Below are 13,566 nucleotides of genomic sequence, written 5' to 3' on the forward strand. Positions count from 1 at the left end.
ATAAATTTTGTGATCTCGTAGTTGACTGCTGATTCCAATGTGGGGAGGACAGATCAAAAGGAAAACCAGGGTGAGCTTTTTGAATCAATTTCTCTGAATCCTCCAGAGTAAGCCTGTCATCGGATGACAATTGGCTATAAGGAAATTTAATGACAGGTCTTACTTGAGTCGCCCCTGTATCTGTAGAGGTGGGAAATTTTGAATAGATGTTGAATACCTTTTTATGGGAAAAGGCTGATAGATTGTCTACAAACTCCGGGGAGGCCGGGGCTTTGTGAGTGAAGCAACAATTTTAAACAATATCCACTTGCTGCTTCATTAAATTCTCTCGAAAGAAGTAAAGCTTTAGCTTTTTTATGTTTTTCCTAAACTGTTTAAGAGCAGTTTCATAGCCAGGTTTGTCTTCCTCCAGAAACCTTTGTTGCTATTTCCTCTCAAGGACTTTGTACTTGTGCTTTTCTGCTTTGAGGGAGGTAGAAAAGCAGGGTGCAGAAGGGGCTGGTCTTCTATTTTTACTCATTATCAAAGGTAACAAGTCAAAAATATCTTTAGGATTCAAGCTAACAGATGATATCCCTAATTCAATATTGTGATTGTTAACTGCTATGCAAAAACGAGCAGTGTTTAAAACAGCATCATCAACGGCGTTCTAGGGGCGATAGGGAAAACGTTTAATTGGTTTACAAACCTGGCCACTGACTTTCCATAGGCTAAATGGAACTAAGAAATGACCGGTCCAGGTTAGGGAGGCAACATCAAGTGAGGGAGCATTAGAGAAAATAACCAAGTGTGAGTGCAGTCCTTGACTATTTGGACAAGATTAAAATCAGACAGGACACCCCTGAGCTCTTGTGCCACTTTGCAAATATTATCCTCGACATGAAGGTTGCAGTCAACTATGATCAGACAATTATCATGTTGGAGGCAAAGGGGCATAATTGCTGCAGATTAAATCTCACTGTATTTAAAATCAGGATAAGGAGGGTGTTGCACCCTCAAGGGTCGTCCCTCAGCCCAACACTGTTCAACATCTACATGACTCCCTTGGCCAATATTGGCAGAACCAATGGCATGATCATCATATACAGACACTAAAGCTCATCCTCTTCTACCAGAAGATTCCCCCTCCACCAAGAAAGGCAACTTCCACAGATGCATGACAGGATCGCCGACTGGACAAACAACAACCACCTAAAACTCAGACAAAACCGAAGTGCTGATCTTTGGGAACACCTCCCTGTGGAATGACTTCTGGTGGCCTACCTAACTAGGACCAGCACCCAATCTGACAGAGCATACTCGCAATCTTGGCATCACCCTGGACAACAAGCTCAACATGAAGTCAGATCAGTGCAGTCTCTTCCGCACTCTTCGCATGGTCCTGAGGATCTTCAAATGGCCCCCCTGCCAACACCACAGACCGTCACTCAAGCCCTAGTCTCCAGCCTGCTGGACTATGGAAATACTAAGTAGGAATCACCACACCTCCTGAACCAACTACAGACAATATAGAATTCAGCGGCCAGACTCATCCTATACCTCCCTTAACAGATTCACACCATCCCCACCTTAAGAAGCTCCACTGGCTTTCCATTCAGAAGAAATGTCAATTTAAGATGGTGAGCCACACCTACAAGGCCCTCCTTAATCAAGGACCAGCATACATCAACCACCGCCTGAACTTCCACCAACACTCCAAGCACCTGTGATCTGCTTCCTTCTCCCTCGCATCCCCACCCCCAACATCCACAAAAGCAATGGTGGAGGACGCTCCTCTTAACTCATGGCAAAATCCTTGAAGGACCTCCTCCTTCATCTACAGACCTCATTCTCTCTTTTGGAATTCAAGAATGGACTTGAGATCCATGTGTTAAACTGATCCCCTTAGCAGCTATGTTCTCATCGCCTGGATACCCTTGTGTGTGATTAGCCACACTATAAATTGTTTCAATTGATTGATATCTATCAATTTTAAAGACCTAATAAAACAATGAGGTGTGGGGGGACGAGGCAGGGGACAAAAAAGTCAGGCACTAAAAAAGATTACAGGTCAATTATGCATGCTTGGAAGCAAATGAATATGTGAGTGTTCAACAAAGCAGTGCTTCTTTGTGAAGGAAGACTAGGCCGGATCATAATTCTGAAGATCTTTTAGAGTCCTCAAGGAAAAAAACGGAATTTGAGAAGTACAAGTTAACATCTACAAAATTATTTCTTAACCAGTCTCCATAACCCAGAAGCACACAAGACAGATGGGAAAAATATGGAGCGCCGATACCAAAGGCAGAAATTACAAGAGTGATTGCAGATTTGAAATCTAATAAGACAATGAGTCTGAATAGAATCCCAGAAGAAACCCAGATCTCTTTAATGGGACAAATGCAGCAGACAATAGCAGGACTGTATACCCTTTTCAGAAGTAACGGAGCAAACACTTATTGAGGTTGGAGGCTATTACTGCAATCCCCCAAAATCACAGTAAGAACAAGATGGCCTTCTTATGCGAAAACATCTCTTAACGTGGATACTAAGAGCTACAGTAAATTATCAGTCAACAGACTAGTCCATATAGTGAGGTCTGGCAAAAACTGACCAAGTGGGATTCATTATGGGGCACAAGACTTAGTAATTTTAGATGCTTAGTTCATCTTGACGAAAAAGCCAATAAAGCAAGAAAGCAGCTCTGCTATCATTAGCTGAGCAAACGTCTTGGGAGGGCTACATGGAAGTCTTATTGACGCCCATGTTAAAAGTTAGCTTAGGCTCGAATATACGGTATTGTCATGGCTAGCTACTAATGGCCAAAGGCTAGGGTATTGGTAAACAGTTTTTTCTGAACCATTCCACTTTCACAGAGTACGAGTGCCTCCTTGGCCCCTAGCATTTGTTCTTAGTACAGAGCCATTCGTAAAACGAGTAGCAGCAGAAGTCATGATTACATTCAACAAATCAATCTCCTGGGGCAATGCAGCACAGTTTATCTTCAAACTTATTTTTCTTAAGTCCAAATTGCTTCTTTTAAATCAATCCAAAGAAGATTTACCTGAAACTGAATCATATGTCCGAACTTAGGATATCCCACCATTCAGTAAAATACACAGACTTACGTATTAGAGTAAGCAACCTATATGCAAAAATCCCAAACTTATGGAAACCGATAAAAGCAACCCAACACAGATGAACATTTTTGTGCTCCCTGGTGGAACTGAATGGAAGAAATTAAGATGAACAACAAAATACCTCATTTTCCAAACTATTCCCATCTGAATAAAGAGGTTTCAGAGGGCCATAGTGAGCCCTACATTTACCCAGGTGTAAAACACAGAACTCAGTTTCTTTCTAATAAAGGCACCAACTAAGAAGAGTGCGTTGATTTCATAGAATACTATAGAGCACCGCAATTAAGGATATGGGAAAAGGGGAACTGCTGTATACTTGCTGATTTATTCATAGATTTGGCAATCAAATCCTATGGGAAGGTAAAGTTTGATATCACTTAAACAGTGCATTTAGGAGTTTAAAAATTAAGACTCTCTGGTGTCGCTACAGATTAGAAAAAAACTGAGAAAATGGGCTCCAAGATATAGATATTCACAATTAGCAGTTTGAGAGGTTGCTGTCAAACCTTCACAAGATTTTACATTTCGCCCATTTTTCAGCCAGGCTACAAATATATGAAGAAATTGAAGAAAGATCTGAAGACAACCCGAAGAATTGCCCAAAATAATTACAAAATGATATGCCAAAAAAAGTGTAGCAGTTTATTAAAGAAACCATATAGAAAAGTCATTATTGAATCAGCATGCAAAATCACTACTAGCCATGGACTCCACTCGGGTGCTATACTTCCTCCCCAAAACACCAGTGGAATGTTTTAGCTAGCAAGGAAGTAGGGGCTCAGACTGTAAGGCAGGCGATGAGAGTTATGCCCCCCTGGATTGAAGGCTCTTAAGTAGAATAACGTGTCTTTACAGGACAGATGGAGAAGTTAAGGCTGGGAGGACACTAAGGAAGCAGGTGGACGCAGGTAGGGCTTCGAGGCGTATGGTTAGAGTAAGGGACAGAGGATATCAGGTGGGTAATGAGAGGGAAGTTTATTTGAAGGTTTCTTCTTTGACACAAAGGATCACTGTGTATCGGAATGTGATGTATAATAGCTGTGTTGGTTAAGAGTTTTAGATCATTTTCTGATCCTGAACAAGAAGTTACTTACCATCTGTAACACTTTCTGCTGGATACTTTAACTGCAGATTCCTCACCTTTTGAATATTTCCCAAGAGTCAGACTTTATCTGGAAACTTTTCAGCAGTACCTTTGAGGGGTGATTGGTGGTGGTGTGCGGCTCTGAGCCGATGTCACGCGGGACCTAAAGTGATGCACGGAATCATAAATAGGCAGTCACATGGGCATCAGATGCTTTATAGGCTGTCCGCAACCCCAGACTCCAAGCCTACAGCAAATTTGCTTGGTCAGCATGCACTAATCTATACTTACGACCTTTAAGGAGACAAGGGTCCAGCTCACAGAATGGGGAGGATTAGAGAGTCAGTGATGGATCTGTCATTAGGTAGAGTAGCTACCAGAAAGAGTATTCCCAAAGGAAAGTAACTTCTTGTTCTTACAGGTACTTCTAACTTCAGAATACTCGCCTTTTGAGAAGATACCAAAGCTGTAGCTTCTAGGTAATGGGTCTGTGAACTAGCTCAAACCAAAAAGTCCTGCAGGACTGAGCAGGAAACAGGAACATCAACGGATCTGGCTGTCCTGACAGTAGTGTCTCAAACGTGTTGAGTGAAGCCCATGCGAAAGCCTTGAAAATGTCTCATGCACTCTGTGTGCCAATACAGAGGAAGAAGCCTTGGCTCTGGTGGAATGAGCCAGGCAAGTCTGCTGGGGGCTGCATCTTGGCCAGTGCGTAGCAGATTTTAGTGAAGGGCACAATCCATTGTGAGATGGTGCTCTTCTGCACTGCCTTGCCATTCTTCGCTGTACCGAATCCCACAACAGTTGATCGTCCACACGAAGATCCCTGGTACAATCAATGTTAATGCTAAGCCTTTCTGGTTCTAGCCGAAGGAGTCTCTCCTCAAAGGGGTGCTGTGGGGCGTAGAACGGCAGTAGGGGATGCATTGCCCAATGTGAAAAAGTCACAATTTTCAGAAGAAATAAATGCTCACATTCTCAGGACCAGCTTGTCTGGGGAGAAGTGGTACATGATGGGTTGACAGTTTGCAGCTCACTCACCCACAGTACTGATCATATGGCTTCGAGGAACACAGTCAAAAGTAGTACACTTCAAAAAGGTGAGGACCAAATTAAGATCTCATTGAGGCATGATAAAAGGAGAAAGTGGAAACGAATCTTGCAAACCATTTACAGAATTCAAAACAGCAATTTAAAAAAATGAGGGCTAATACTACAACCACAAAAAGCTGAAAGAGCCAACAGGTACCCCTTAACTTTATCCTACGAATGGTCCATTCAGATTTTTTCGAGTTGCCTCTGGATGCTAAATGACCTGTATATCAACCTGAGGGTGGTCCTATGCTGTCAGCAGTTGCTGTTAAATCTCCAAACATGGAGGTGAAGATTGTGCAGGCCTGGGTGCAGGACCTAAACCTGCTACTGTGACAGAAAATGCTCTCAAGGCAGTAGCCTGATCAGAAGACAGATGCTCATGATTTCTGGATACCAAACTCTCCATGGCTAATCTGGTGACAGTAGTGTGACTTGGGCCTGGTCGGTCATGACCTTCTTGAGAACTCAAGGGAGGAGATGTATTGACAGAAATGCATACAGAAGTCCAATGTTCTACTGCATGTGAAAGGGGCATAAGTGAGAAAGACTGTTCAAAAACTCAACTGCTTAATTTTGTGCTTTCGGCAGATGCAAAAAGATACATTTTTCTCCCCACTGGCAGAAGAGACCTTGCGTCACTTCCAGATGTTACTGCCACTCGTGATCCGCTAGGCTTCAGCAGCTCAGTTTGTCTGCCCTGGCATTTATACATCCCACCAGGTGGTGCACCACTCTGGAAAATCTCCTGGTGTTCCATGCATTTCCAGAGGCATAGTGCCTCTGGTGCAGGTTCATGACTCCACCCTTTGCTATATTTTGCAATACCACATGGCCATGGTGTTGTCCATGAGCACCTGTACCAGTCTTCCAAGAACACTGTAGGAAGGCCTTCAATGCAAAGCAAGTGACTTTCAGGTCCAGAGTTTTGATCTAGAATGAGGATTTCACCTAAGCCCAGATGCCAGTGATCTTCATAAGTCCCACGTGGCTGCCCCAACCCAGAAGAAATGCATTGGTCACCAATGTAAGCCCTAGGGATAGGGAGAGGGGTCTGCCCCTGACCAAATTGCTGTCTAGCAGTCACCACTGTAAGTCTTTTGCAATCTCCTCTGAAACCTGGATGTAATCGGAGAAGCCTCTCCAATCCTATGCCACCTGGACTTCAGCTGACACTGCACAGCATACATATACCACCTGGCGTCCTTGACTAGCAGAATGCAGGCCATCAGTCCCAGCAGCGTCAGAGTCATCCTCACCGAGATCCAGGTCAAAACCCGAAATGTTGGGATCATAGCCTGAATGTCCTTGACTCTGTTCCACTGAGGAAGGCACAAAACTGCACCATTTCAAGAATGACTATGCAGTTAAGCACCTGTGAATGAGTCACGTGCAGCTTAGTTTATAGTAAACCACAACGAATGAGGAGGAATGAGAAGGCTGGCTATGGTCTGGCGTGGGCAATCCTTCAACAGTCAGTTGTGAAGGAAGGGAAACACTGGAACCCCTGACCTCCAAAGATGCACAATAACCACTCGTATCACTTTTGTGAAGGTAATCTGGTGATGCCAAAGGGAGCACAGCAAGCGGAAATGCTGCTGCCCCACTAGGAATTGCAGATAGCTCCTGTGTTCCCGTAGGACAAGGATGTGAAAATAAGCATCCTGCAAGTCCAAAGCTACCATCCTGTCCCCCAGGTTGAGGGCTGACAAGACCTGGGCCAGGACAAGCATCTTGAACTTATCCTTCCCCAGTTAGGCATAGGTCTAAAATAGGTAGAAGGCCTCCGTCCTTCAGCACCAGAAGGTAGCCAGGAGTAACAATCAAGGGCTACTTCTGTGGTAGACGCCTTCTATATTGTAGCAGATGGCATTCCGTTGTCCATACCATGGATGGTAAAACAATGCGGTGGTGGGGGTGAGTGGGATGCTTATTGCAGAAGGGAGAAATGGGCATGACCCCACAGGACAATCTGTAATTCCCATCTGCTCAAGGTTATCAGAGGTTTTGAGGCTGCAAACGTAGCTGAAGATTGTGCTATATTCCGCCTCTTTGGTCCATGCTGTTTGTGGGTACTGCGGCCACAAATAGGTCATTTGATTTGCTGGACAAGCTGAAGCTGATGACAATATTGCAAGTCTCTACCATAGCCCCTGATGAGAGTGAACTGTTGGTGTGACAAATGTGGCGGGGGAAGGACAGTCCCCGAGGAGTACGCCATGGCCCTATCATTAAAGCACTCAAGGACTGCTCACCAAAAAGGAGAGCGCCATCGAAAGGTACGTCCATTAATGCTGCCAGAGAACCCCATATAGACCTCATTGAGGTATGCCCCTTGCCAATTGCTGTACCTAAGCAATCTGTAGTGTACAATCCACAGTGGAGGGGAATTTAGCTGCGCCCCGGCTATCCTGGATAGAATGTGTGGAGAAAGGATGCAAATCATAAGGTACAAGACTTGTGCAACTGAGTCCCAAAGGGCAGGAGTATAACCTTATGAGGCAGCTAGCATTCATAGAAGGCAGTGCCAAGCTTGCTGAATAAAACATACACTTCCCAACCGTTTCAATGCATTATGGTTGATCTTGTTCATTGATTCCTTGAAGTCTAGGCTTACAGGCATGGGTTGCAGAGTTAGAAAGTCCAGAAAACTCAGGGTTGGGTGGTGGCATTGTGCTATCTATAAGTTCACAGTAGGGTCGGAACAGGGTTTTGCCAAAGCCCAGCGATAGGCATCTAAAAGAGCTTAATTTAATGGAACTAGGCGTAAAGGAATTTGTTAGCCCAGGCTGAAGAACCCCCCCCCATGAGGACATTAGTCTTCCTCTCAATAGTTGGTACCTGGAGTTGGAGATCCTCACCTGCCCTTGGCATGACCATTTTGAAGGTAACACGTTCTTCCATGGCAGGTCCCAGAGGCTACTGAAGTGTCAAGTCCACTGTCATCCTAAAGGTCCTCATACCAATTGTCATCTGTTTATGGGTGAGCAAATCCATCCTCAGCATCATAAACATCATTGCCCAAATCCGTTCAATATAAAGTAAGTAACATTTGACACCTTCCTTAAGGCAAGGCCAACTATCGGACTCTGGTGGGTTCCCCGAAGGCTGCAGTCCAAGACAATAAGGGAGCTGCCTCAGAACAAAGTGCCTCAACTCTGAGTCAGAAAGCACAATAGGGAGAACTTTGTTGCCAGGTGTCAACCCTCCACAGGCTGGCATGGGTCACAGCACCACGATCGAAGCTGAAAAGTAAGTAGTTGAGAACCCATAATGGGTCCTGACGTTTCACGCAGGCGCCGAGGGCAGATCCAAGTGAATTCTCTTGTGAGTCTTTGGGGCCCAAATACATGACACAGACAGCTGGTTATCTTCCAAAAAGCCTCACCTTGGTTTCACTGGATTATTCAATTAGCTGTTTTGTCGGTGATCGCAATGGAAACTTTGGTTGCTTTAGGAAAAGGGTAGTAATCAGTTCAGAAGGGGAACAGCTTAAGGAGCGAGACCAGGAGGCACTTTAAAACCCTTGACATATGACAAAGGTATGTAAAAAGAAAACCAGGCAAATAATATGGAAAAGTAATTTAAGCTTACCAGGTATGAGCCTTAGGTAGGTTATCTGTGTTGGCATCAATGAGGTGAATGGTAAACAGTCTGGGGCCAGCCGCTCCTGTAGAACCTTACAAAGAACATTAACAATTTTGAGAAACTATGCCAATGTTTGCTGCACATATAAAAAAAACTGATGATGCTTTGTCAGGTAAGTTAACGTACAAATGTCTACATGACATCTTTCTGATACGTCCACTATAACTTGGCATGTATCCGACCTTGCAGGATTTAGTATAGCTCACAGATTATTTTTTCCAACGGCAACTTGTCTTTACTTAAATTTATATCTCCATAGTAAAGGATATGTCCCAGATAACATATCTTTGGAATGTTGAGTAGTTACACAATTTTACAGTACCGAATACCCAGAATAAAAGGTTAACCTAAAACCTGTCTGCAGCAGCCACACGGGCCATTAAAAACTTGCTCCAGCATTATTAATTTGAGCCAAAAGGTAAGGGCAAAATAGAAGGGTTTTAGACTTCAATGGCCCATACAGCCAACCACCATGGACAGTGGAATAAAAAAGTATGAAACCTCTAAGAAAGTCAGAGGGAGTTTGCTTCATCTGTCCCATCGCCACCAATACTAACTCTGGCAGCTCTCTGCGGCTTCTGCCTCCTTGCACTCCTTGTTTGACACTGCATGGCCACAGCAGTAACTAAAAGACAGAAAGCAAGACCTGCGCAATAAGGCAAACGTATCTGCAGTCCCTGATTCTCCCTTGGGTGGCCAAACTGATTTTCTTTATTTGGGAAGGCAGAGGGAGAAACTGGAGCTGTATGAGATTCCTCATGCAGGTTATGCCACTGTAAATGATGGCAGCAGGATACCTTTCCAAATAGTCTGCTGCACTCTCTTGTCTTCATTGGATCAATGCTCAAGATTTACGGTACTTTTGTATACAGTGTCTCTTGAACACTGTTGAGTCTCTAAAGCTTTATCAGGTTTGAGGCAAGGTGGACTTCCTAGTTTTTTTTTTTTTTAAACAGATTTTATTAGTTTCTGCAAACAAGGAACAGACAGTGAGGAATAGTAATAAGTAAACCAGCAATTATGTTGAATGGTACAGGTATTTTAGATCACTGAGCTATCCGTTACTTTGATATACTGATATACTTTCAGAGATTGTCAATATCCCCACAGGAGTAAGTTTTCCTCACACTTAAAACAGACATTCCTCCGAAACCGCCTCACCCACACCATTTCCCAGTCCTGTCCTATTTGTTCCATACAAATTAACTGTATAAAAGGAAGGAGGGGGGAGTTCACGGAACTAGGTATAATACAGTGATTTGTATATTGTGTCCCTTGGGAAGCAACAATACTTGTGTGGGTAGGTCAGGTTTCCCAATCTACCGAACCACCTCCCAATCGCATGGTAGTAGTCTATTCATCCTCTGTCCCCTCTAGATGGAACTGTTCCAAAATGATGTCCAGTGCTGTGAAAATGGGGCGACCGTATCCCCCTATACTCTCTCTATGTAAGGCCAAGCTATCTAGCTTACCTCACCGGCACAACTCCGTTCGACATGCCATCTTAGTTGGAGAGACTGGCTATTTTGAACGGATTGTTATTTGTTGTTTCGTTATTAATAAGACCAAAAGTCTGCGAACCATGCCACAGCACTGGGTGGACTGCATAGCTGATTAAAGCATGTACTTACTTTAGCTATTGTGTACCATGTATAAATGCACCAAATATGTCTCGCTGCACCATCAGAATATACATACATCTCAATTTGTTTAACTCTCATTTTCAGTACAAGGAAATGAAATCCCATCAATAGGGTAATTATTCTGATGATGCTTAGTGAACAAGGCATGGTCCACAAAATATCATACATTGTGCTAACGGTACAGGTTTGAAGTGGTAGTTTCCAATATCTTTTCCTAACCTGTACAAGTATAAAAAATCTTACAAAAGACGAAATCCTGAATTACTATTTCAAGTAAGCTCACAACTCTATCCATCAAAGGATAACTATACCTTCTGTACAGTATGAAAAGTATTCATACTACTTTTTATGAAACTGCTTAACACGTCAATAGAACACAATCCAGGCTGAACTATCTAATGGGTATTCACAGTAGTTAGGTCTATGACAATCCACTGGCATATTAATGTAAACTAAAAGAATTCTAAAACGTTACCTACAGGGAGTAGATCAGTCTCTGTGGCAAATACTTTCATAAAGAATTACTTTTATATATCTGATTTAACCATTTTACTACAGACTCACCTTGTAAAGCCTTGAATCCCTGCAGAGGAACACGGGTAGACCCTGTCACAAATTGGAGAAGCCTTGCTCTTCTTTCCTCGTCGAAGGTCTCCACAGCCTGCCAGAACCACTTCACGATATTGCTGTCTGCCATACAGTGTTTAAGACGTGTGTTCACTTTCCAGTCATTCAAATCAATCTTATCTAATCCACCTATGATTAACTGTAAAACAATTGATAAAGCAAAAAGATTTAAAAGCATATGCACTTCAAAAACTAACAGAAAAAGTTACAGTTTAGAACACTAGCACATGCATGTTTCCCAAAAGACAGCATAATGTATTGACTTTGTCTGCAGAATAAACTTTGGTTATAAACCACCTTCGTATGCCTTTTACCTCTCCCTATGACTTTTTTTTGCAGTTTCCTCACTTTGGCCACCAAGATTACACAGTCCATCTATAGTTACCTTTTTGTGCCTATCGTTTTCCTATTTTACACCTTGAAACAGGATGATTTTCTGACAATTCCCTGCTGTTTATAAATAATAAAATGCACATACATATGAGTGAAGAATAGGCCACACTGCTCTCATAATTGACATTTAGTACAAAAACCCCATGCCCACCTGACTAATGAAGTAATTATTACACCATGGGCCAGATGTAGCAAAGGGTTTTTCACATTCTGTGTCAGTGGGAAAATGTGTTCGTACATATGGCCCCATATTCTGATCACTTTCTAACTCAAGATATCTACAAACAATAGACAGTGTATTTGATATTTACCTCCAAAACCAATTTTTGGGGAGAACTACACGAAATGTGGCTTGTAAATTCTAGAATCAATGTTTTAACCCTACAGGTAGTCATCAGTCGAGACCCAGTCAAAACCTATTCAATCTTTTAAACCACAAATAAATCTACTTTTATCATAAATTCTCAAAGAAGTGATTGATATATCCAAACGAAATACTATCATAGGTTCTACAACTGACAGAAGTTACAGTATGACTTCCAAGAAAATAGAGCAATAAAGCAGGCAGTGAGAAGGATTTCCATTTTCATAATGATACTCAGAACATTTTCTTCATCTTAGGCTCTGTTTTAAATACTATAAACTATAAATTATGCAATTTCACATTCAGTTCAGAAAAGATACATCAGTTCATAACCAGAATCATTGTGTAAGAAAAATACAGATTCACCAAATACAATGCTCTTCTGAATGCGCATATGCAAAAAACTTTTAATTGAAGGAACATAAAGACTTGACCAGAATGTCTATTTTGTTTTGTAAACTTTTTAAAATGCAAAAAGCACTTCCAATAAAAGCCAATTGACTGAACTGTACAGCAACTGCGCAATATACAATAATCTAGAATTCTTCCCCTATCCTCATAAAAAACGAAAACGGTCAAAAGCATGCTCAGTCAATGAAAGTGGGTGGGGGTGAGACAGCAATGCACAAAACATTACTTCTAAAATTAATGATGTTGTGGACCAACAACAGATGTTACTCACTTGTTAAATGAATTCAGAGTTGTAGATTTCAATTTACATAGAAGCATTAAGTCAACAAAGTGTAATGTGAATTCTGTGTAGTGTAACTTTCACCATTCCCTTGGCCTCTCCACCACTTCACGTTCTCAGGCAGGGTGTGCGCATCAATTATGAGTTTACCCGAGTTTTCAAAGAGGGAGCTGGAAGACATTAGGGAGGGTTGAAAGATGGGATTCATTGGCATTTCCTACCATTCCCAAGTGTGAAGAGTGAGCATTTCCAAAGGGGAAGGTCTGTGGAAGGAGATCTGGGGATAGGCAGGTGACAAAGAAAATTGTCTGACTTGTATCCCTACACCTAACCAGTGTCTGCTATGATGGAATGGTGTAAGTTTTACAACTTTAGGGGTCCTCTCAATGGGGTGCATATTTTGCCCCCTTTTATACTTACGCTAAAGGGTTTTGTCTTTTCTCTGGGTGCCCCTGAAATACCTATATACGGGCCAGTCTTGTTTTCCCTTCCTCTTATCTTGTACAAGTATTTGACCTGCACTACTTCCCTTGTCTACTGTTCTGTTTCCTTCTGTCTATAACATTTTCAGGTCAAGTGTTACTCTTAAGGCTGCTGGTTCGAAGGTCCACTTGCCTGCGTCTGTCACATTGTTTCACTCCTGTTCGTACTCTTATTGTATGCCATTCTATCCTCTAGGCCTTGTGATTCCCCTATCTCATTGTACTTGGCTAAAAAGCCCCAACTAGGGCGAAACCGGTCATGGATTGCTTGTGTTCTGGTTCAGGGAGCACTTTGCCTTGTAACCGGCTGGATAGTTCCCATGGGGGGCAGGATCAAAACTGTTTTGCATATAGCTGGATCCAAACTGAGGTGACATGGTGGGCCAAAAAAATGGATTGGGATGCAGCCCGAGCGATTGTCAG

The 13,566-nt window shown here is 42.7% G+C and overlaps 1 protein-coding gene across 4 annotated transcripts in view; it reads right to left on the minus strand.

Moving 5' to 3' along the window:
• The window catches only part of SMURF1 (SMAD specific E3 ubiquitin protein ligase 1), a 355,902-nt gene that overhangs the window by 33,254 nt on the left and 309,082 nt on the right, over nt 1-13,566 (minus strand). For 3 of the 4 annotated variants that reach the window (XM_069210015.1, XM_069210017.1, XM_069210016.1), the window contains 2 exons: nt 11,151-11,352; nt 8,890-8,974 (listed from right to left, as the gene is read on the minus strand). In XM_069210015.1, the coding sequence (XP_069066116.1) occupies nt 8,890-8,974; nt 11,151-11,352 (287 nt within the window). The remainder of the gene's footprint in view (nt 1-8,889; nt 8,975-11,150; nt 11,353-13,566) is intronic. The other variant, XM_069210014.1, reaches the window with a different exon arrangement.

The sequence above is a fragment of the Pleurodeles waltl genome, chromosome 10, assembly GCF_031143425.1.
Source record: "Pleurodeles waltl isolate 20211129_DDA chromosome 10, aPleWal1.hap1.20221129, whole genome shotgun sequence".
Lineage (NCBI taxonomy): Eukaryota > Metazoa > Chordata > Amphibia > Caudata > Salamandridae > Pleurodeles > Pleurodeles waltl.